This window comes from Megachile rotundata, chromosome 11, assembly GCF_050947335.1.
Source record: "Megachile rotundata isolate GNS110a chromosome 11, iyMegRotu1, whole genome shotgun sequence".
NCBI classification, from domain to species: domain Eukaryota; kingdom Metazoa; phylum Arthropoda; class Insecta; order Hymenoptera; family Megachilidae; genus Megachile; species Megachile rotundata.
Window position 1 is genome coordinate 17,190,746 of NC_134993.1, and position 23,267 is coordinate 17,214,012.

General features: G+C 41.9%; 3 protein-coding genes across 7 annotated transcripts; 2 read left to right on the forward strand and 1 right to left on the reverse strand.

Moving 5' to 3' along the window:
- On the forward strand, nt 1–5,542 carry mlt (tubulin folding cofactor E like protein mlt). Of its 2 annotated transcripts, none has more exons than XR_013039978.1 (6): nt 1–540; nt 731–1,741; nt 1,830–1,999; nt 2,543–2,651; nt 2,988–3,104; nt 3,205–3,438. XR_013039978.1 is itself a non-coding variant. In XM_012295864.2 (6 exons), exons 1-6 carry the CDS (start codon nt 418–420, stop codon nt 3,355–3,357), a joined length of 1,671 nt encoding a protein of 556 aa, XP_012151254.1. In that variant the 5' UTR covers nt 35–417; the 3' UTR covers nt 3,358–5,542. The 2 variants fall into 2 exon arrangements, 1 of the variants encoding a protein (XP_012151254.1); XM_012295864.2 differs by lacking the exon at nt 2,988–3,104 and adding an exon at nt 2,832–2,936 and having other exon boundaries at nt 35–540; nt 3,205–5,542.
- LOC100883046 (uncharacterized) lies at nt 5,369–21,249 on the forward strand. Of its 4 annotated transcripts, XM_076537457.1 has the most exons (14): nt 5,369–5,508; nt 5,700–6,652; nt 6,732–6,890; nt 6,962–7,087; nt 7,162–7,438; nt 12,554–12,674; nt 12,947–13,121; nt 14,476–14,806; nt 14,873–15,176; nt 15,262–15,546; nt 15,766–16,943; nt 17,038–17,436; nt 17,508–17,663; nt 17,767–21,249. In XM_076537457.1, exons 6-14 carry the CDS (start codon nt 12,585–12,587, stop codon nt 17,930–17,932), a joined length of 3,084 nt encoding a protein of 1,027 aa, XP_076393572.1. In that variant the 5' UTR covers nt 5,369–5,508; nt 5,700–6,652; nt 6,732–6,890; nt 6,962–7,087; nt 7,162–7,438; nt 12,554–12,584; the 3' UTR covers nt 17,933–21,249. The 4 variants fall into 4 exon arrangements, with proteins under 4 accessions (XP_076393572.1, XP_012151265.2, XP_012151269.2 ...); XM_012295875.2 differs by having other exon boundaries at nt 6,732–7,087; XM_012295879.2 differs by having other exon boundaries at nt 6,732–7,087; nt 17,508–17,677; nt 17,767–17,927.
- LOC100883158 (uncharacterized) lies at nt 20,322–23,202 on the reverse strand. The gene is made up of 4 exons (XM_076537474.1): nt 23,028–23,202; nt 22,815–22,948; nt 22,652–22,736; nt 20,322–22,486 (listed from the first exon to the last, which is right to left on the reverse strand). Exons 2-4 carry the CDS (start codon nt 22,946–22,948, stop codon nt 22,286–22,288), a joined length of 420 nt encoding a protein of 139 aa, XP_076393589.1. The 5' UTR covers nt 23,028–23,202; the 3' UTR covers nt 20,322–22,285.
- Nucleotides 23,203–23,267: the final 65 nt, after the last annotated feature.

Below are 23,267 nucleotides of genomic sequence, written 5' to 3' on the forward strand. Positions count from 1 at the left end.
TGAGATTGATTCAAGAAGTACCATAGAAAGTGTACTTGGAAACGATCCTTGTCCACCGTAAAACGGATGAAACGAGACACAAAGGAACAAGGGAGAATCGCGTGGGTGAAGCTCGTTCGACTGTAGTATGGTTTTCCAACGTCGAGGGAACCGGTACCGGTTTTTCGTGGCGCAAAAGAAAAAAGGAAAGAAAAAACAATACCGCGACCTTAACGGATATGGTCAGACCAGATATTCCGCGTGTTCGACGTTGTCCTCGAGCATCTACGATCCGCGTGTTTCTTCTTTGCTTCTGTTGCCTCTTTCTTCCTTCTCGTTGTGTTCTCTTTGCCGGCGACAAAAGCCACCTTGTGTTATGTCTCCTCTTTGTTTCTTGTCGAATCTTTGTTAGCCGTTGATGCTTCAAACATTTTCTCGATGGTATTGTCTTTTAGGCTACGAGTCGATATTCCTACCAACATCACTATTGTTGTCATTATTGTAAGATCCAGAAGAAGTTATAGTTTGCCATCCGCTTACATCACGTTCAAAGTTATGGTGGTTCGTTTAATTTCTTCTAGTGATCTGTAATCTTAATATCTGGGATATAATCAGTAAATATTTTTTATAGAGTTGGCATAAAGAATGTTATATATCATCGTAGGTCGTAATATACATAATATACATAAAAGTATAAACTGTATGATTATATACTATAGAGAGTATAAAATTGGCGTATGGTTACTTTCAGAATGCAGTAAACATGCCGTCGTTGTTGGAAGCTCTGGAGCTGAAATACGGTAGTTCAACGACTGACTGCTCCCTCACGGACGAGGAGACCGAATCGAGTTCTCCGAAGGCCGCCCTCTCGGTCAGCATCTTCATCCCGAAGAAGTCACCCCGTCACACGGTGCCAGCGTTGCTGGTGTTGCAAGACTGCGATATCGAATCAGCCGGCAACGACGCGGAAAAACTTCGCAACAAATGCAAGAACGTCGAGGAGTTGGATCTGGCACAGAACAAACTGTCCCAATGGACGGAAGTGTTCGGCATCCTGCAGCATATGCCCAAGATCAAATTCGTCAACTTGAGCTTCAATTGTTTAGCGGAAGTTTTAGATATCAAACACGGTAGTTACGACCTCCTGAAGAACCTTGTGTTAAACGGCACCAGGGTCTCCTGGTCGACGGTTCAGGGACTTATTCGGTTGCTCCATAATCTGGAGGAGCTGCATCTCTCCCTCAACGAGTACAAGACGGTCGATCTGGAGTATCAGAAACCGGAGAATGGGAACGATTCGCTGAGGAAACTCCATTTTACCGGAAATCCTGTCGAGGTATGGAACGAGATCTCCAAACTGGGGTACATCTTCCCGAATCTGGAGAGCCTGGTGCTCGCAGAGTGCCCCTTAAGGTCATTGGCCCTAGTGGATAATAGGAATTCGAACGAGGAGACGTGTCCCAAAAAGGAGACCAAGAATGTTAGTCAGGACAACGAGAACATGAACAACGTGGAAGTTGAAGAGAATACGGTGGACGAAAAAGGGAACAGGATATTCACCGAGGTGAAGGTCAACTACGACAGGTCCGAATCAGAATCGGAGTCCAGTGGGACGACCATTAAATCCTCCCACGATCCCTTTAGGAAACTCAGGTTTCTAAACGTGAATGGTACCCTGTTGTCCACCTGGGACGACGTGGAAAGATTGGCCAGATTTCCGGCGTTGAAATCGTTGAGGATTCAGGGTTGTCCTCTTTTCGAGGTGAATATATTCTTTGAAAATATACGTCTGTTCGGTTTGTACCGGTGCTGAACAGCGAGAAAAATCTTGTTTTCGTGTTTCTTTATAGAGTCCTCGAGAGTACACGGAACACGAAAGGAGGCAATTGTTGATTGCCAGGCTTCCAAATGTGGAGACTTTAAACGGCGGTGGAGTGATATCGTCACAAGAGCGCGAGGACGCCGAGAGGGCCTTCATTCGATACTACATGGATAAACCGGAAGCTGACAGACCCGAAAGGTGATGCGTTTCTCGAATCAAGGAAAAATCCCCTTTAATTTAAAATAATACCATTCTACTAATTTCTATTAATTTATTCGGATCATTCGATAACTCTATTCGTTGGATTGCTCGGTACAATAAAGTAATAGAGGAAACTAGGATCTAAGAAACAAAGGGTACACAAAAACTTTTATGTTTTCTGCAATTCTATTTAACACCGTTCATTTTGTATTTTAAAAAGGTCAACATTTCCACGAGGAGTTAACTCCGTACGCTGTTGACAGGTTAATCGCGCCTCTTTGTTTCCTGCTTCTCCATTTTTATCCCAATTCCTTACTCGATATCCCTCTGCTCTATGATCGCTATTCCGTTTGCATTCAAATGTTAATTACACTCGTAAGTGTGTCACACGATTTACACCTGTTTCCTACTCTTCGCCGCTGTCGTTTCTATTTTCGATCGAACTAGAATCCATAAAGTTATTCTAAGAGCGTCACGATCACAGATGTCGCTGGTAATATATGTATATCCCGAGAGCTAACCCTGTTCCTTGATTTTCAGGTATTCCGAGCTTGTAGCTATTCATGGAAAGCTGGATCCTCTGGTACACGTTGACCTGACGCCAGAGAAAAGGGTCAAGGTCACGTTCACTTACGGAGACCTAGTCGAGGTAAATTAACAAGATAATTGACTTTGTAATTAAATTTCACGATCGGATAAACGGACTTATTGCTAATTAAAAAAGGGATTTAACGCACTTGAGAGACACGGCTAGTGTATCGGATAAGGCAAAGCATAATCGTTCTTCACTTTTCTCGATATTTAACGATATAACGATCGTTTGTTGCAGGTACGATCTGTAGATGTGTACAGAACGGTTTTCGAATTGAAAACTAAACTGGAGACAATGGTTAAAATTCCTGCCAATAGGATGAGACTCTTCTACGTGGATCAGGTCGGTTTCAGGTCAATTAATTTTATTAAAAAATTATTCTGTGCTTTGCAGAATGTGTGGCTCCTCGAAAATCCCCGTAAAAAGCATGGTATTACCATGTAGAATTTCCACTTCTTTTCCCGACGTTCCTACAAATTTTCAATTCATTGAGCTATGCAAAATTTAGAGGTAAAACTCTGACTCGATACTGTACATACTCGAAGCTACGCTCTTCCATAAAATTAAACCTTTTTTAACGAGCTTCGTATTAATTTAGTTACATTTATAGGTTATGAAGGCGCAGTACGGACCGGAAGAAATGTTGTATCCGAATAAACAGCTGTACCGATACAATATTCGAAACGGTGACGAGATTATAATCGACAGCAAATTAAATCGTTTCGTCTCAACATCTTCGACTACGTCTTCCATTCGTTCCTGAAGAAGATTTACTAGCGAATCGTCGGACGACATGAAACATACCTGACGGTTGTTGGGATCTGATCTCCATTAACGGATCTACGGTTCGCAACACGAGTTTGCTTCGATCGTAGATCGACCACATAATACATACACCGAATAATTGTTCTAGAAATTGTATTTATCGATTCTTCAGGGTCAAGGAGCGTAACATGTATACACTAAGAGCCGGTGGAAGAAACGTTGCGAATGACGAATGAGTGTACGAAGAGAGACGAATTGGGATATTTATGCAGAATGAACGTGTGTAAATTGAAATTTGACCTAGGCAGGTTCGATGGAGGCAAATGAAACTTTGAATACTCGCAGGATAACGCATATATACTATTCGTCATGTTTTTACGAGAAATTTCAATTAATACGCGTTTGCAAACTTTAGAGACTCTTCGTAGCTTCGCATTAATTGTTAGCGTAGTTTCCAGTGAAATCGATGGGGAGAGTAAACAAAAAATTGTATAAAGTACTTAGTTAAGTAGTACTCGATTTACAAATTGTTTTCAATTAGTGTGCATTGTCTGTTGCTTCGAAAGATGCAAGTTAACGTATGTTGACCACTGTACAGAAGAGAAAATCTAGTGACTCGATGGTCCATTCGATCGGTTATGAAACATTAAAAATCACGTAGATCTTACTGTCGCAAATGCGCCGATATTTAGTAAAGGTGACAATTTTTTTTAAGGACAAAGCGATACAGTTCGATCATACATACGAATTTACCGTGTCTAAAGAGATATACATACATATTGCAGCAAGACGTACAATCGAACTTTATCAACTACGTTTCGCGTAGCGGTGACAACAATTTTGGCTAAGAAGAGACTCAATTTCTGAACGTGGCACGACCACGCGATCGCAGGACAATGCAACGTGGAAAAAAAATTGTCGAATAGAATGAACTATTTTTATAGATTGCAGCCGTCTGTGTATAAGATAACGTGGAAAAATCGATATAGCTTTGTTCCGTTTCCACTAACGACTTTTTTTCGAGAAGAAGTAAACACTTGCTTTATGCCGTAGCAGCTTAATTAATTCGAGATTACGTACGTTTAAATAGATGGTAGAGGAACGAAGAAATTACTTCTGAATTATGGAAAGAAAGTTACACTAGGATTTCGATGTGTACTTAACTTTGGAAGTTGTCAGTACACGATAACAATGCATTAAGTATGTATCGCCATATTCTACATTTTTAATGCGTAACTTATAACATGTCTTTCATTGCATTCATTTCTTCTTTTCTTTTCTTTCTTTTTCTTCTTTTACGTTTGTAAAATATACAGAAAGATCATTTATTTCCCGAAGTCTGACGGCTACTGCTTATACATAGCTAAAGCGCAAGAAGATATTGCACTCGTACAAATGACGATACGAACATTTGATAATTCGACGATGCATTTCTAAACTGAAAAATAAACGTAGATGACTCGGTATGCGTTCGCTGATACATCAAATTTAAGTTATTAACAGTGTAAGAGTTTAAAAAGGAAGACACGAAGATGTACGTTTCAGTTTAATCGCTTGCAAGGATGGAACCTTGAAGAGTCACTTAGTGCCTGCCTTTTAATAGCGTAACTCGGATACCTCTAACACTGCCCTGTAAATACCGTGTAAACGCGTACTTCGAAGCATCTTCGTCGACTCTTCACTGTTGACCGGTTTGTGAATGTCATCTCTGGCGTTGGCATATCCGATTCAGCGCGCTGAATTGGCAGCTTTTTTATATACGTCAAATCTATTACACCTTTGCGTGTATCCGAGAGGTAGAAGAACAACTCGTTGTTAAAAATTTAAAGAAGAAACCGTCTAAAAATATGCGAAACGAGGTAAATATACTCCGGTGCGAAGGATACAACATGTTCATCGAAAGAAAGATAAAGAAAGTTGATCGTTGACGAGAAGAGTCGATCGATGTATAATTTCAGAGATGAAATCTCGTATCGCGAACATTCTTAAACATTGGAATTCAGGGTGATCGATGGTTTCAATTGGACCAGTGGTTAAAAACGTATCAACCCTGAGATTCTACGATTCGTATGTGTCTAGTCTCGGAAAAGGAATCCTGCATTGTTCTCGTTTTATATGATATGATCCTTTTTTGTGCTGGCGCAAATGTGTACGTACTAACGAAATAAAATCTTTATATGAGACTTTTGCGTAAAATTTCTCGTTACGAAAATGAAAATTTACCTATGTTACACATAGGAAGACGGTATCGTTTTGTCTATAATATATTTCTTTTTAATTATCGAGAAGCGATACTTGACGAGTTTAAAGAATCAATTTGACTTGTTTTTCTTTTTTCAGAAAAGAGGTAGAAAAAAAACAATGCTCGAGAAGATGTTTACGAACTTGGCTCTTGCATGTTATTGGTTGCATAGGGTGTATCTCTTTTGACCCTTGCGCGGAGCATTGATCGATGAGACGCTTGGCGCCTGAATGACCCCAAAGGAAACGTTGTGCTGATTGGACGGCGACGTACACTAACTCTAACTTGAATGAAACGTAAAGAAACACCTTCGTTGATCGTTCTATTCACGTATCTATTAGTCAAAGATATTTTGATCGCTCGATACTACCGGAGCAGGGGATAAGAGGCAGCCCTGCTTATGGTGGCGTGATTTTGCTACGTAATAAAAACTTGGACGCTTCAATATGTTAGAACAGCCTGTATAGTTGTTTTCAGAATTGCCACGAATTTATCCAGATTCATCTACGTGCAAAATGAATTTAAACGAAATAATATTTATGCAATTCTTAGTAGCACACTTGCAAAAGGATTAGGTATTAAAAGTCTACGAATGTTTAATGTTTAATTTTAAAAATTTATTTAATTTCTAAGTAAAGTCAATGTTGGAAGTTGATAAAACTTTATCTGCGAAAAAAAGTAGAACCGTTCTTCGATCTCGGTTTTCTTTTATATCAATTTCCGATCAACCCCGTTTCTCGTTAAGATCGATTCGAGATGCCCTCGTGTTCACACCCGCAGACGAGTAAACAATTAACGTCGACGCGAAATTCTGCTCTATTACGTGGTGCACTGCCCGATACGGAATAATAGAGCGGCACGAGGTGACAGCTCGTTACGAGGTTCCACCTTTTTTCCTTTTACCTTTGAAACTTTACGACCGAGTAGAATCGTGACTAATCCTACCCTGGGGGAGCGTGCACCCCTACTATGCGCTAAATCTACAGAGAAGACTATGTCGATTCACAGGCCCTGTGTCTCCGAAACTTGAATTTTTCATGCATAACAAAAGGTGACTGATTTTTTCATCATTCAGTGATCATTCACCGATATAATTCTTTCGAAATAATTATTTAAAAATGCTTTTCCAGAAAATTTCCCTTAGGCGTGCACTACCGGTTATACAAACTAGGTAGTAGGAAAGAAGAACTTGATTATCATCGAGAATTAAAAGCAAGCTTGTATTTTACACTCGACCGTACAGTCGTAACTTGCCTTGGAGAAGATTTGAAAATTTACGTTACTCCCGAGTATACAGTATTATTTCTTCGATTTGCATAGAACGCGTAAGAACGCATCTAAAAGTGTAATAATTTTTCAGGTTTTCTGTCGCTGGCTGAATCCGAGTAACCAGAATCGGTGATGAAATTTCAAAACTGGCGGTTATAGGAGGTGGTCGATGGCCCAGCACGAAGAGGCGGCACCCCTGGCACACAGTGGGTAGTAGGTAAGGGCAGCGAGTGCGCGCTGGAGAGAGTATGCGAGCATGAGTAGGACGTGGATCGTCGTGTGTCGCTGCAGAGGGCCGAGAGAGCGTGTCTCCCGCGGAACACAGCTGGCACGGACCGTCAAGATGTAAGGTGTGGGCAGAGAAGTGACGGTAGCCGTTGGCCCAGGCCAAGAGAACGCGCACGAGGAATAGGAACAGGAAGAGAAGGAGAAGGAAAAAGAGGAAGATCAGTAGTAGAAGAAGAACCGGAGAGACGACTCGATCAAACGAACGATCCGGGAGGATGGAGTAGCGGGAACCAGGGATCGATTGCTTCCCGATAGTTGGCATGGAGGACACGACAGTGGGGTAAGTGAGACACCAGGGTGCTCGTTTTCCTTATACGTTAACTGCTCCACATATCTGTTTCTACGGTTGACACCCCATAAGTCTTCACTGCGCATCTACTGTTCGACAGACTCGATCGAGCGTACGAGGATATTTCATCTTCGAGTTTAAACGCGAATAACGCTAGTGGAAAGGTACTTTTTAAACGAGCAGCAGATAGCTATTCAGATAGGTATAGGATGTAGGGAAATTGGATAGAAATATGGCTCGGCAGGAACGAAGATACTACACGTACATATGTATATAGGAGATGCTTGCTTCGACTATGACTGTAGGATGAAACTCCTGAGACGATAGAAGAAACGTACAATATTAGATATAGTTGATCGTTAGGAAAGAATTATCGACCTTTCCTTCAACGAACGGCGTTGAACGTATTTCTTTGGTATTCTTTCGGATCTCATCTATCGTCTTCGAATGAAATTTCAGTGATCTTCGATGACATCTTCGAAGTGTAAATTAACGCGTTCTACGAGAAGAAAGCGTCGCGATCGTCGTCGTTCGGTCTCGTTTTTGTCGCACGTTTCAGAAGCGTGTCCCCTTCTCCTTTTAGCCAAGTACGCTTACTTCACATCCCCTAAAGTCGTTCACCGTTCACCGTTCACGAAGACGCGAAACGAACGTGCTCGACGCGTGTGTCCTGAAAGCGCGTGAAGACGCGAATGGTCGATGGGAGTTTTACAGGGTATCGAGTAGTGGAGCGTCGAAGTGCGTCAATGGGTTAAGGAGAAACTTAAAGCGGCCCTCTCGTTTCGACGAATGCCATCGCTTTCGTTCGCTTTCGTTCGCTTTCATCGGTTGAAAAATAATTATTTCGATACTAATTGTTGTTTAGCCATTAGCAGTACATTTATAGTAGAAATATTTTTTCAAAATATGGTACAGTATAGCTATGCTAGTATACCTGTATTTATCGTGTAAACGTATACATGTATACCTGTACTATACTTACTGTATCTATTATAAATCGATATAATTTACTAATGTCTACTGTACTATTAATATTACGTATCGAAGTAATAGCAATATACATATTATCTTGCCGTATACACCATCGGTACAGTACGTATCTAATTTGGCGATTTGGTGATTTATTGATATATTTATTGATAGGAATCGCGCGGGGTTTAGCGATATACCGATTTGAGAATCTACGGATATATAGAAATCTGGCAACTTTTGAACTTGATATATCATCCATTTAAGCAATTTCCATCCTCCGTGATCAATTCGTAATGGGTATTTATTCGTAACGCGTTCAGGGGAGTTGATCGTATCACTGGATCGATCCAAGATTTTATTATCGCTCGTACTTACTCGAACGTTGGTTATCGATCGGTTGCTAATTCATTTCTTGACCTGTTTTGCAAAATTTCTATTACGCTCGTTGGAGGAATCGTGATCCACGTGATCTTTGTATGCACGAAAGAATCGCTAAGGATACGCCAATGAGATCGAGACGTTTTGTAAGCGTGCAGTGATAAAATCGATTCGCTGGCGTCCACAGAAAAATATCCAGATGGTAATGGAATTTTGAAAGCCGTCGAACGAGGAGGACGTTTATAAATAAACGAAAAGCTCGGGTTTGCTGCGCGACCGTTTCAACTCCGCGTTCTAATACAATGAAACATAAAATGTATCAACATGATCGAAAACAGCCCCGTTTACGAGATAACTCTAACACTCGAAGGATATACTTTATACATTTTACATAGTAATTTGGTGCTATCATAAGCGAATAACGATATAGTTAGCGTTAATATATTAGTAGTGTTGATATTAGCAGGAAATCTTAATCTAGACCGATATAACAAGTTCTTTTTCAATGTCCGTGAAAGAAGGTAGCAAGGATCGTGCAAAAGGATGTCTAAGGTTTCTCTATGAAGCGATAAAACGGTGAAACGGCTGGCAACGATAATGTTAAGCTGCAGCTGCACGCAACGAGGCGTATTCGTATCGACCACTCTTCCTTCGATTCGTCGTAATTATAATAAGAAAATCTAAGCAGCTCGCTGTTCGAATATTTATTCCGTGCTCTCGTGTCGCTCCTGATATCGTTCCGCAATTAAGGATCAATTACCCGGCGTATAAAGATGACCGTGTTGAATCATAAGTAACGAGGCGCTTGCCTTGCCGCTCGTCAACCGTAAATTGCTTCAAGTATGCACGCAATAATCAACGAGTACTGTGCCTCACGGAACAAGTACTGCCCATGGGGTGTCTCTTTACTTACTTTCACTACTATTATCCAACTAGCGGCTAGTACTCGCGCTGATATAGTAATTAAATTATCGTGCAATGACACTGTTGTCAGCACATTACTACGATTAGTATTAATACTAGTTAGCGTTAATGTGGTAATAAGGCGTAATTGGAATGTTTTTGAAATTTCGCAATTCGGCCTCGTGAATTTTTTCATCGAACAATTCTAACGTTTAAAATGGCTGTACAAGTTGTATAAGTTAACGTAGAATTAGCTTAAAATCGAGATCGTACATAACCGGTAACGAAACTGCATACCGTGTTATTGCTTTTGCTTGGAAAAACTTGAAATACTAGAAAAAGAAAATCAGTGCAGCAAGCAGAGGCAATCGATTGAAAATAGAATGAAAACAAGATCATAGAGCGGTAGAGGGGTCAAATGTGAGGAAGTTAAGGGGCGTATAAATCGTTGAAACCACGAGGTTCGTGCCGTTTCATTATTCATTTGGCCGACGGAACGATTATCGGCTATCGGTGGCCGACTATCGGCACCTTTCTCGTTTAAAAAAAGAAGGAAATTATGTGTGTCTGGTGTGTCTATCCGCATGTATGTGCATACGTGAACATCGTGTAACCGCTAACAAGGTTTTTTCTATTTATAGCGGCGTCGTTGCCGTGTAACAGCTTCGAGAAGCCTCGGCTGTTTTCCGATTTTCTCCATCGTACTACCTTTACATCTGGAGCTCGTCGTTCGTCGCTACGCTTCAGTTTGTTATTGTTCTTGTTTTTTTTTCTTTCCTTTTCTTTTCTTTTCTTTTCTTTTCTTTTCTTTTTTTTTGTCGGTGTCGACACGAAAACTCTATAGCCCAGAAGTTCTTTCGTATTCGAAACTGTTTTGTAAAGCAAAATATTTGTACTTCGATAAATTATTTATTTTAGGAAGCCCGATTTTCCTTCGGGAATAGACACTTTTCAGTTATTGGCACTATTCCATGCCTTCGTAGCCACTCCCACGCGTTAACCAATGTGCTTGGTTTCCAGGCTTTAACGTTCAGTCGTTCACCCTTTCAAGACGTATACAGGATATTTCGGAAATATCGATTATTGTAAAAAAATGAAACTGTACGGTAATGTAAATACGACGAAGAGATCCATATTCCACGGGGATGCTGCAAACAGTTTTACATCAGAGATTTTTATTAAAAAATGAGGTGGAATTTCGAAGATAAAAACAAAGAAGGTAGATGCAACACAAAATACCGTTTTAACGTGTCCAGACAGATGTAACTGAAAACGCGCGCCGCAGACCATGAGGTAATCTCTTTGAACTTGTCGGTCGAAAAAACAGCCTCGACAAACACCGGCTCTGCTCTTCATTTTTGAACGTCTACCTCACACGATTTTGTCGCGGTCGTTGTCGATGTACACCGTACACGTTCCCGAAAGTGAAACGGAGCACGAAATTGCGTTCGAGAGGTTCACAGGATGCCCCTCGGACGTGGAAGGCGTTTAGGGTGTTATAAGTCGTGGGTTAGACTAAATCACCTAAATCATCGGACGATTTCCAAGAGATTTCGGTTGTCCTTTTACGGGAAGAAAAATTCTAATCGATAACATTAGTGTGCATTAGTTGACGAGTTAACGTTCTTATTCTTCTATCTCACGTTTCGTACCAAAGTCACGAACGGCACTTATACTCCAGACAACCAGACAATCGATTTACCGGCCACCGAAATGCCCTATTAATTTTCATTGGTTAGGTATTAGGCCGGGTTATCCTTACAACGTAATCTGGAGGTTGTATCAAGAAAACGAAGAAGAATCGACGGTCGAATAGCGTGCATTTAACGGTCTAAGCCCGACGAGACTTCATTGCTAATTGGCTCAAGGTATCAATGACCTTTCTCACCTCTACAGTTTCTTTTCTCTTGGTTCAGGAAGAGAGTGCTCGAAACGGAGCACCATTTTAAAAATTCCTTCCATTTCTTACCTACGTCGATTTTATTGATCAGCCCTGATTACCAGTTCAATTAAGTTTAGTTACTCGTAGTTAATACTTGTGCAAAAACAGCGATCGCGTTTCGTTCGAAAGAGAAGAACGGAAAGAAATTACGTAGCAACCAGAGGGGGGAGGATCTATTCGTTTTCGACCTCTTAAACGTATTCGCAAACTTCCTGAAATATTTTTAACTTGTTTATTTCTTAAACTCCGCATGGGACCGGTGGTGAAACTTGAAAGCGCGTTAAAAACGTTCAAGTCACCGAAGGAACGAGTCTTGCGAAACGAATTAAAAGTTAAAAACGATAACTCCACTAGGTATCAAACTCTACTACATGTACTAACTACTTGCACTGTATATTACTGTAGCTGTAGTGGTACTAGTACATTACGAAATGCGATTATACCAATATTATTCTAAATTGTTATGGAAATGCGGTTGTTCCGATCATTTCAACGAAATTCGCATAATTTTTTATAAACGATGCGAGCGCATTTTCGTCGTTCAAAAGGAGATAACAGGGTCAGGCGAGAAGAATATTTCGAAACGATTCGATAGAAAATTGAAGCTGCGGTGCTCGAGCACCGGTGATGTACGACAAGTGGCCCTCAATGTCGGCACATCCTGCACATTACCGCGCGAGCTAATCGATTCATCCTTCGCTCAAATGTTCTAACGCGGACTTTAATTAGCTTCTTCGGCTAACGAAACCACCGATGTTCGATCGCATTTTTATTATCGCAAGTTAATCAACGCAGAGGTTCAATCTTGCTCGTTTGAAAGGAAACACGAATATTTCCGCAACTAATTAGGTAGCTTTATTAGAACGGGACAAATCTGAGAGTAGAGTTAAAACGATATGGGTATTTTGCAGCATCATCGAGGGCTAAACTATCGGAATAAATATGGCGTCAGGGGTACCGAGCGTTCATCAGAGGAAGCTTGGACCAGCGCCGATAGCATCCTTCGAAGACCTGTCCGACGAGGTGGAAAACGTGAGTCCTTCCCTGTCTCCTCCCTGACTCCTCTCCAAATCGGCTGTTCCGAGCGAGATCCGCTCGAGTCGTAGTCGTTGTCTGTCGTCGAGGATCTCGTCGACCGCGCTTCACCTGCGTCGTGTTCCCCGTTCGAAAGTCGAAGCTCCGTTGTCCCGTGAACGGAACAGAGCCAGACACCTGTGTCCACCACCATCACCAACCACCATCACCACACCCCACAGTGACACTGTGACTCGACGACAAAACCAGCCTTACAAATTTGAATGCAGGGGGAACCGGCTACGCGAATGCCAGGCATCGTTGAGGTGACTACGCCAGCAACGCCTGGTAGTTCGCTTAAGACACCCAGCACGCCGAGAATTGACATCAGCAGGGCGAGCAGTTCCTCCCACCATGAGGACAGTAACTCCAGAGAATCGTCGCCGGAAAGGGAGCTCCTTGCAGGTATCCTCGGAACATCCTCTTTATCGATCAAATTAACCGAATATTAAGTGCGAACTCTTAATAATCGAAAATTCCCACTATTACCGACGCGCAACCAAAGAATGTTCGGAGATTTAAGCATCTAGCACCTTTAATATTAACCCCTTACGTACGAATCGCACCCTCTTGTCGTCGTACTGGAACAAAACAGGGGAGCGATAAGATCGCAGGTGACTCACTGTTACCAGCTTCTCTTATTCCACCCTCGAGTTAAAAATACAAATTACCGTTGACTCGAGCATAGAAAATCCTCGATAAAAGACAAACATTGGACCGTCGTGATACATATGTATAGATATTTTCTACGAATCGCGTCATAAAAAAGTTTTCGCGTGTCTTGGAAATTGGAAGTCGAGTCGTTTACACGGGTAAATTGAATTTTCTGCGGCGGCTCGACGGAGACGCGCGACGAAATTCAATCGCGTCCCGCTAGACGATGCCTCAGACCTTCCAGTTTCTCGTTTCGCGTGGAAATTTTAGTCGCGATAACGTGACCAAACAGCGACAGCTTGTTACTTTTGTCGAGAGTCAGCTTGTCCGGATCCGATCGGTCTGTCCACTATTTTAAAGGTAACGAAATTGATCGAAACCAGACATAATATTTATATCGTGTGTGCGTGTGTGTTAGCTGTAGTTTCTCTCGAAGCTTTTCGAGGCTTGAAACGAAATCGAAATTGTAAGGCTACCGTTTTCTACGACTACCGAAACTCTTTAATTTATTCTTGCGAATTCTAATGTGGCACTTGGAAAGCAAGTTTTAATCGATCGCCGTTGCTCTAAATTAGTCTAAATGGTCCCTCGAGATACGCGTACTGCGCGAATTAATACGCGTCCCGAGTTGCGGGAGAATCGAATGGAAGTTTGTCCTATATTCGAGAAACAGGCTCGCTTTTGTCAAGCGACACACAAACGCGACACGATTCTCGTTTGCTTCGTTTACGCTCAAAGTGTCCGTTAGATAACGTAATACTAGCCCCGCTGGTAGTAACTAGTATATTAGCACCACTTTACTAGCCTAGTAATATATCGATTCCACTATCGTTGTATCGGAGCGAGACGCTATCGTAGACAGTAATCGAATGGAAGCGTTGAAAAGCAAGCGGTAGAATTCCTCGAAAAACTAAATAGTACACCATTACCTCTATCTAATATATCCTATATGTATGTATGTATGTATGTATGTATATTGATCGTGTATTGACAGTACAAAGAATTAGAAGTAACGTTAAGTAGCTATTTCGAGTCTTTATTTCTACGTACGTATAAAAGATATCGTGCAGCTTCGATTAAGAATGGATCTAAATCGATATTTTAGGCGGAGAGCCTCCACCTGGGTGCAAGCTGACTCTAGGATACAAAGAGGATGCTCAAGATTTGAGATCCTCAACGGAGGAGTTAGATCTGCAAGATCCCATTCATGAACAGGATCTCAGAAGGGAATCGAAGAAACTTGCGAAAAGACGAAAGGACGATGCTTCTCAGTCGGATTATAGCAGCAGACAATTGGACAGAGAACGCAAGGACAGCAACTGTTCGGAGATCATTTTATTGAATATCAGTGGAAGAACGTCGAGACTCTCTTCCGTGGGTAGCCAAGGTTCCGGAGCTTCTGGCAAGCTCTCCGTCGTTTCTGCTACCTCCTCCAGGTAAATCCGTCCTAGTTAATCCGTTAGATCCGAATAATTGTTGTATTAATCAGTGTCGTGTCGTAGGTCACCTAGTCCGCACAAATGTCTGTTGGAAACGTCGTTCTGCGGGAGCAAGCCAACGCTGGCGGACAATTTGATCGAACCATCGAAGCCAGAAACAGACGACCTAGAGAAGATTTTGTTGAAACGGGAGGCTGATACTACCAAAGCGTTGATTCCGGAGAGCATAAAGGTGTCGATGGTCGATGGGAATTTGAAACCAGATCCCTTGGACAAACCTCGAAGACGGGGCCGCGAGGAAAGGAAAGAAATCTTCAAGCGGGAAGTGGAAATTACCAAGAGATTTTTAGAGAAAGTGAACATAGAGGTAAGGATTCGCTCGAGTTGTTCGACTACGGTGGCTGATTTCTAAAGTACACGGATAAATAGTTGATCGTATACGTGGACCACAGGTACCTATCGCGAAGAAGCCAGCCGATACACAGAGTATAACGTCCCAACAGCAGACACCGAAGAATCAAGCGCAGGAGGTTCAGAAGCCAGCCACGTTGGACTTCAACGACAAGAGAAAGAAGACTCAGAACTTTAAGGAAATCGTGCAAACGACTCCCACAACGAGCAGCGTGACTGGCAGTCCGAAACTGCCTAGGCATCAGAAAGTACGAGATCTCGAGGGTTCGCGAACTCCCAGTCCCTCTTCCGTCTCGAGGAAGAGCAGCTTCACCTCCCTGTTCAAGGTACTTCCTCCATTTAAACAGTAGTTTCAATCCTAAGCTACCGATAATAGAGAATAGAGAATAGAGAAAAATAGGTTAAGCTTTCTACGCTTCTTCGCTTCGCCCAGTCCAGCACATGGATTCCTCGCTTTGTCTTTGTAGAAGATCCGCTAGCTTTAACGAGAAGAGAAAAAAAAAAGACAGTGCATGTTCTGACCACCGCATCTTCGACTTTTCAAGGCCCGCACAGACAGCAGTGTTTTGAGTCCAGAATCGCCGTCACCCAGTACGAAACCGCGCCGTAGTCTCACCTCGAAGATTAAGGATACCACGGAGAGTCTGCGCAGCAGATCGAAATCGAGGGAAAGAGTGTCCATGGACAGAGGGTCTAGCTTGAAAAAGGAATCGAAGAACAAAGGAGTATTCTCGTCGACGTTGAGTTTGTTCAAAAAACGGGAGCGGAAGAAGAGTTACGACGAGGCTATCGCTGCCTCCTGCGGCACCGATCTCGACACCGGCGGCGGCGAACATCCATCCTTGGAGAGCATCGGTCACGTAGAGTTTCGGTTTAACGCCGAGAAGGAGAACCGCAAGGATGACTCGATCTTCATAAGCCTCCACGCCGACGACAGAAACTATGAGGAGGCGTTGCCTTCGGAGAGCGTCTCGATCCCTTTGGAAACGCCGACGAAACTGTTGGACGAGTACGAATCTGAGCCTCGTACAGGAAGCATAGTCACGGAAGTGTCCATAGAACACTATCCACCGCCGTCGAGAATCAGAACCGAGGCTCTAATCGAGACATCCCCGAGAACGTACACCGAGGACAATCGAGTGCCTCGAAGCGGATCCAAGGATTCGGAGATTTCCAGGAGTTCCTCCAAGGACTCCAAGTTAAGCGGTCAAGCTAAAACGAGCGAAACCCTCGCGAAATCGTCTACGAAGAGCAAAGCGGAACATCGGGTTTCCAGTAGTTCTTCGAAAGATTCGATCGGTAAGAAAGAAGCCACGAAACCGAAGAGAAGAAGCAAAGAGGTTAAGCAAACGATAGAACCGCCGGAAAGAATGGACGAAGTTAAACAGAAACAACAGCCGAAAGAAGAGCCGATCGAAAGCACAGAAAGCAGAACATCCGATTTTATCGACGACGTGATCAAGCCAGCGGATGGACTGACGAAGGCGTCCAGCGTCATCTCCGACTTGGATCACAATAGCTCGGAATCGGAAAGAGACTCCGAGATCGAGTTCATAAGAAACAAGGCTGAGAAACTAGCCGAGGAATTGCCCGACGAGAGAAAGGGTTTGTTTTACGAGGAGAGCTTCGAAGAGGATCTCCCTTATGTACCCACCACCTTGCCCTTGGAGAAGAGCGTAGCTGTGCCGATCCTACCCGTAAAACAACGACTTCAGGAAGTAAGGTAACTGTTCGTTTAAAAAATCCATTTGCGACTAACGATCATTTTCTTAGCTTCGCGAATGTCGCGCGTTTTCAATCTCGCATCCATGATTCAGAACAATACCTATCGAGAGGCCTCGGTCCACGACACCCATAAATCGGACTCTGCTCGACGAGTTCGTGATGCAAACGTCTCTAGACGAGCGTCGCGTGGAGAAGATGAAGATATCGTTGCCCCGGGAGGAGAGTTTTAAATTGAAGAGTCCGAGAAAGCACGCGGCAAATACGTTCATGGAGTTTGCGGGCAAGGTGCCCGATGGAGGGCGAAAGAGCGCCGGGAAATCGCCGAGTCCACCACCACTGCCACCGAGAGCGTCCGCGAGACCAAGCAACTGGATCAATTTCGAGGAGATTCCGGAAAAGAGGAAAGCACCGAAAAGAATTCAAACGATCCCGCGTCCCGATGACGAAGGAAAATCGGCCGGGTACAATTACGTACAACCGGAAGAGTGCAGGTAAACCCTTCTCGTTCCGCGTACCTAGCGATCGCGTATTCTCTTATTAAAAAATAATACCGGCGTTGCAGATGCGAGTGCCACGAGGAGTCGCGAAGAGCATCGATGAAAGAACCGACAACAACGAGAACATCCTCTTCCTGTAGCAGCAACGGCGAACGACCGTGCAACGGCGATAACTGCACGGTACCGAGTTCCACCTCGATGGACCGTGCCAGCATCGTCAGGTAAACAAGCCCGGGTACGATCGTCGATCAAAGCAGAACCGGTCTCGTAGGGCGATCGTCGAAGACGCTAGTGATGAGTAGAGGTCTGTTTCTGTACTTTCAGTGACAGCTCGCTGGAGTGCAGCCTGAGCATCGAGGAAGGCAATAACCAGCCATTGTACGCAGGCTCCTCGAAACCGTTTAGCATAGACCTGGACGTGAGATCGAACAGGTCCAGCATCGTGTCGCAGGACGAGACTGACGAGATAGCCTGCACCAATAATAGTTAAACAACGGCACGCCTCGCCTTATTCTACCTTTTTTCTTATTTTCTTTTATAGATTCTCCATAACGATACACTCTCTCTCTCTTCGAGACGAGTTCTTCGTTGCTCGTTGTAGCGCGCGTCTAGCTGTGTTCTCGAATTTCTATCGAACCTTTTCGCTCAAGAACGTACTCTCTATCTATGATCGTGTCTTCGCATTTAATAGAGTTTCTTCGTTGATTATTCCTATTTAGAGGGACCGGTTACAGACGGTTTTAAACGTAACGATCATCCCTGTGAATTGGAATACGTCTCGTTAACGATATCTCGTCAAGTTGTAAGAGCGCAGAGTCGTTCGTTATTCGGGAAACGCGTGCAGATCGTACACAGGGTGTCTCGGAGAATACGTACACCTTGAAAGTAAAGCCTCGACGGCAACGAAAAGAATCTCGGGAAGCCCTCTGCCACTTTACTATTTTTCGTTTTTCATCCTATAACGAATCAAAACCAACCCATAGTTCAAACTCTGTCGATCGTTTCGGACATTTTTCTCGACTTTTCTCGTCTTTTCTCGTCTTTTGTCGTCTTTGCCCCATATAAGTTCTTCGAAATCGTGAAACCGCTTCATCCGCGTCGATTTCACTGAAACGCAAGGGCCACGGAAATTCCGCTACATTTTTGCTATCGTCCAGCGTCGAATACTTGTACATAACCTCGTAATAGGGTTTCTGATCCGCGCGAAAATCCCTAGAACTTTTTCGGGCGAAACGTATCTTCCACGAAAACTCCATCGTTACCGCGCTCGAATCACGGTTTGAACTCCGCTTTGACCCGAACGCTTTAGCTGAAACAGACGGACATCGATTACATCGTGCAGAAACGACAAGTCGGCTAGCGAAATAAACACCCCGATCTGATCGATTATAATATAATAGATATACTTGTTCGAATACGAACTTTAAAGCAATAGCATCGCAGTACAGACAGAGTATCTCTCTTGCTCCTAGTATCTCATCCACCTTCTGATCTCTGTAACCGTTGTGCGAACAAACGGTTCATCGGTTATCCGTTTCTGTATTTTCTTAACGGACAAAATCGTGTGTACACATTGACCAAAAGCTTCCGTACGGTTAAGTATACGGTTAATCGCAAATACACGATGGTTGTGGACGGTGGCTTGTACTCGAAATTGTTAAAATTGCTTCTCGAGGTTCGTAATAAGAAATTACTGAAAAATAACTAGCTAGCTGAATTTGAATTGTATCGAAAGTATGTTGAAGTTCGAAAAGAACGAAAGTTCTATTTGAGGAAGAAAGTTGCGCGAAGAAAGCGTTAGTTCGTTGCGATAGGATAACGTGACGCTTCATATCATGTATGTAGATAACCTTAGATCTGTAAATGTTACGTTGATATAGAAGAGTTTAAAGCGCGAAAAATTAATCGAATGTTAAAAAGCAAATTATCGTTAAGTAATTATTCGATTCGTTTTAGCGAATCATGACTTTTTCGAGCATCGTTTTCTCTGGTTCATATCGCGGGTTCGGTAAAAAAATCGCGAGGAGTTTCTTCCTGCATTTCATTGATACGTCATTCTATCGGTATCGTGTGTGTAAACAATCGGTATGCGAGAAAAATGCGTGATATGCGAGGAAAGCGTGTACATAATCACCGTTTCATAAACGGTGCACCACCATGGTGCGTTTCATATCCATGGAATTCACGTTACATTCGAAAATGTAATGACTCTTTAAAAGCGTACCTTCAGAAACGAGCCACCATCCACAGACCTAAGGTGTGTACCTAAGCCGACAAAGCGAAATATGGTATCGTTAAGGAGTTGAAAATCAAATGACAAGAATCGTATCGATTGCACTCTCACTCTGATCATTAGAGTGCTTCGGTTTTTAGTGTATATTCCTCTTTTAATCGAACTAGCTTCACTTTAACTTCCAAAGTTCAATTTTATTTTCGTTATTCCACTGAAACGAGCTGCAGAGAAACTCTAACTCAGAGTTGTTCTTTTATAAGTCCATCGGACAGAAAAATCCCGTAGTAAAGCGAAAAGGAGAATCATCGTTCATCATTTATCGGCAGGATTTCAATTTTAGAATTAGACTGGCTTAAAAGCCTAGGTTGGTTCGAGTAAAACGAGTAGGTACAAAGCGTAAGTTTATTCGCTTAAAATCTATGTTACGTTTGAATTAGGCTCGAATTCGAAGACCAGGTTGCATCGTGGACTTACCGATACCTACCAGCAGACACCTGCTCTAGATGCAGAGGCATTTCTTCTTCACCAAGAAAACTCATCTATTCCATCTCATAATTTCCTTGTTCGTTTTACAAGTCCGTCGAGCCGTTTTAGATCACTTCTGTTCTAACTAAAAGGCGAAGAAACGAAAAGAAAGACTCGTATACACGTTTAGGAATTGATTTATTCCGTTTTTGCCATTGCGACAAAATACAATCTAATGGGCATATAGAAGGTAATTAATTAGGATCTTCGATCAGCGAGTCTTGTCCTTAGATGTCGATTATTATTTGTCTCCGCTACCTTTACCTCGGGTATACTTCGATTATACAACTTCATTGTATTCGATATTTATTTGAATCGTCTAAAAAAATCAGACGCGGAGGAACCTCTGGAGATCGTCTGTTGCATACAGACGAAACTTGAACTCCTTAGAGAAAATCTTCTGACATGAATGATCTGGTATTGGATAGATGAAATTCTTCGTTCTTTAGAAATCTATATTCGAAATATGTAGATGTAGAGATGTTTAAGATCGTAAGTTGGTCATTTAAATTCTGAATTATTTCTGAATTTAAAACCGAGTTCAGATTCGATCGTTAACCTTAATGGATATATCGATTTAATTGATGATTTTTCCTTTTTTTAAAAGGAAAACGCTCTTAACTTTCAGCAATTTAATGGTATTTCAACTGTGATACGTATCCATTCGAATACGAAAAATTCAACCGTTTTGTGTCTCGGTAAAGAAATAAAGAAAGGAAAGGAACATCCTCGAACTATGATGGGATATTCCTCGGTAACCAACCGTTCACGCTCCTCCTTTTAGCAATACTCATAACACGTACACGCAGTTCATGATTATTTTAGAAGATACTCGACGAACTACGAGCAAATCTAAAAGAATATTTAAATGTTTCTAACGTTGTGTATATAAATAAAATGAATTCAGAGAGTGCATATCTTGAAGATGTGTGTGTGAGAGAGAAAGAAACGAAGAGAAACAGCGAGTGTGTGCGAGAGCGAGGAAAGATACGAAAGAGAATAAAAGAAGCTGTCAGCTAAAGAGAATAAAATAATGTTTTGTGTTTTGACGGTTGGTTCAATCATTTCAAACTGCGTTCCTCTAGACATTCAAATGTTCTATCGCCGTCAAAAAGTTGTAAGAAATCAAAGACAAGCTTGATATTACGAGCAAAAGGTTAAGATCGTCGTTAACGTTGCGGATAAGTCCGTGGCAAGGAATCGTCCACACGAATTGTAGAAAAATTTCATTAGACTATACATTATTTTCACTTTTCAGTTACAGTTCATACAATTTAAACAGGATATTGATCAAATTTAATTCTTAATTAAATTGTGTATTTTCAAAATATACACGCAATTACAAGCAAGCACACACACGATCGAAATGTAAGCTAAGTTTCAGAGCGACGAGGAGAAAAGTCGATAGAAAAACAAAGAGGATGAATAATACAAAAAAGAAAAGATTCGAAGAAAAGAAGTCCGTAAAAAAGAAGAAAGCTTCGTCGTGGACGGCTCTAAGCCTGTTATTTTCTCATAAATAGCATTAAATTATACCTATAGAGTCTATTCTTATAAATATAACAAAAAAAAAATATATATATATATATATATAATACATTATATCTTTTGACTGAGTTGTGCGTGAAATCAACGGAAGTTCGATCCGTATCTTCGTTCGCGTAAAAAACGAATGACAAAAAGAAATCCAAGATTTTTTTCGCTGTATATATATGTATGTTTATTCTCGAAGGAATTATACTGCTACTATATAACTTACAAACAAGATATAAATATAAGTATAGAGAGAAAGAGAGAGAGAGACAGAGAGAGTGAGTGAAGAAAGGAAATCACACACACAAAGAAACAGAAAGAAATAAAAGAAAATACAAAGTGTATACATATACATATACGATATTTCGAAGCACATCCGTTTTAAGGAATTGTTACAGAATTATTCAAATGAATATTATCTTAATAAAATTGATGATCCTTCAGGATGGATCGTTATACCGGTACGAAAGAAAGTTTCAACTAATTTCTTCATCCTGTCTATGTGAATTACCGTTCATCTTGTACGAATCATTGTGTACAAATCACTTTCATTTAATTAATATATTGACTGTTAAGCCTTTGGATCTTGGATTTTGTCGATACCCCGTAGATACCGTCGTGCTTCACCTCGTCCCTCTTCTTGTTCTCCTTCTCCTCTTTTGCATCTACCACCACCGGTTGATCGTCACCGTTTCTCAACACTACCGTAGATGTCGAAGGTGTTGTCATCGTATTAGTATCTTGCATGGATTGCTGTAACGACAGGTACGATTTAGTTAGGTGTTACGAACCAATCTGAAAAGTAATTATACACGATCGAACGTTTTCTTTTAGACAGGACGAAACAATATCCACCACCAACAGAACAATGAATTCGCGTCCCAGTTGACGTGATCAGAAAGCTCGACTAATAATTACCTGCATCACGTTTATAAGGAACAGAAAGGCTAATAAGGTCAACGCGCTCAACGCTGCTCCGCTTCCGCCTTTACCCTTGTTGCTTCTACAAGAATATTTATTTTAGGTTTGTCAAAGACGATGATCGATGATCAGAAAAGTTTCGAAACGATATAGTAATTACCCTCGCGAACCATGGTAATAGCCAGCAGATCCGCTATGATGGAAACCGCCGGAACTACCGTGATATCTGTCCGTCGCTGGATGATAAGGACCCTTGGCGTAATTTCCAAAGTTCATTAAAGACTTGAACGTCATCTGAAGAACAATATATGAACAATATAGAATAATATACGAGATGTAACTTTTGACAATGATTCGGATATTTTCGCTTCACCTCGAAGAAGGAAGAGCTTGTTGCTCTGTCGTGATCTTGGATATTCTTCGCGAGCTACTAAAACGGATTGTTACGGCCAGAGGACAAATAGTCGGTCCTGTCACGGTACGTAGATTGTCATGGTTCCTAATGACGTCTTCCTACCGGTTGCACCGGTGTTAAATCTACATTGTTCTCGAAATTGTACTTGATCTAAAACTTTATTACTTATTTATTACTTATTTCGTCGTTTAATTCTAA

Coding starts and splice junctions, on each gene's coding strand:
- mlt (XM_012295864.2), top strand. CDS start 418: ATGGTATTGTCTTTTAGGCTACGAGTCGATATTCCTACCAACATCACT. Junction 541..730: donor TCACGTTCAAAGTTATGGTG/GTTCGTTTAATT, acceptor GGTTACTTTCAG/AATGCAGTAAACATGCCGTC. Junction 1,742..1,829: donor AGGGTTGTCCTCTTTTCGAG/GTGAATATATTC, acceptor GTTTCTTTATAG/AGTCCTCGAGAGTACACGGA.
- LOC100883046 (XM_012295875.2), top strand. CDS start 12,585: ATGGCGTCAGGGGTACCGAGCGTTCATCAGAGGAAGCTTGGACCAGCG. Junction 15,177..15,261: donor TAGAGAAAGTGAACATAGAG/GTAAGGATTCGC, acceptor CGTGGACCACAG/GTACCTATCGCGAAGAAGCC. Junction 16,944..17,037: donor CAACGACTTCAGGAAGTAAG/GTAACTGTTCGT, acceptor TCCATGATTCAG/AACAATACCTATCGAGAGGC.
- LOC100883158 (XM_076537474.1), bottom strand. CDS start 22,948: ATGACGTTCAAGTCTTTAATGAACTTTGGAAATTACGCCAAGGGTCCT. Junction 22,737..22,814: donor TATTACCATGGTTCGCGAGG/GTAATTACTATA, acceptor ATATTCTTGTAG/AAGCAACAAGGGTAAAGGCG. Junction 22,487..22,651: donor TCCTTATAAACGTGATGCAG/GTAATTATTAGT, acceptor CTGTCGTTACAG/CAATCCATGCAAGATACTAA.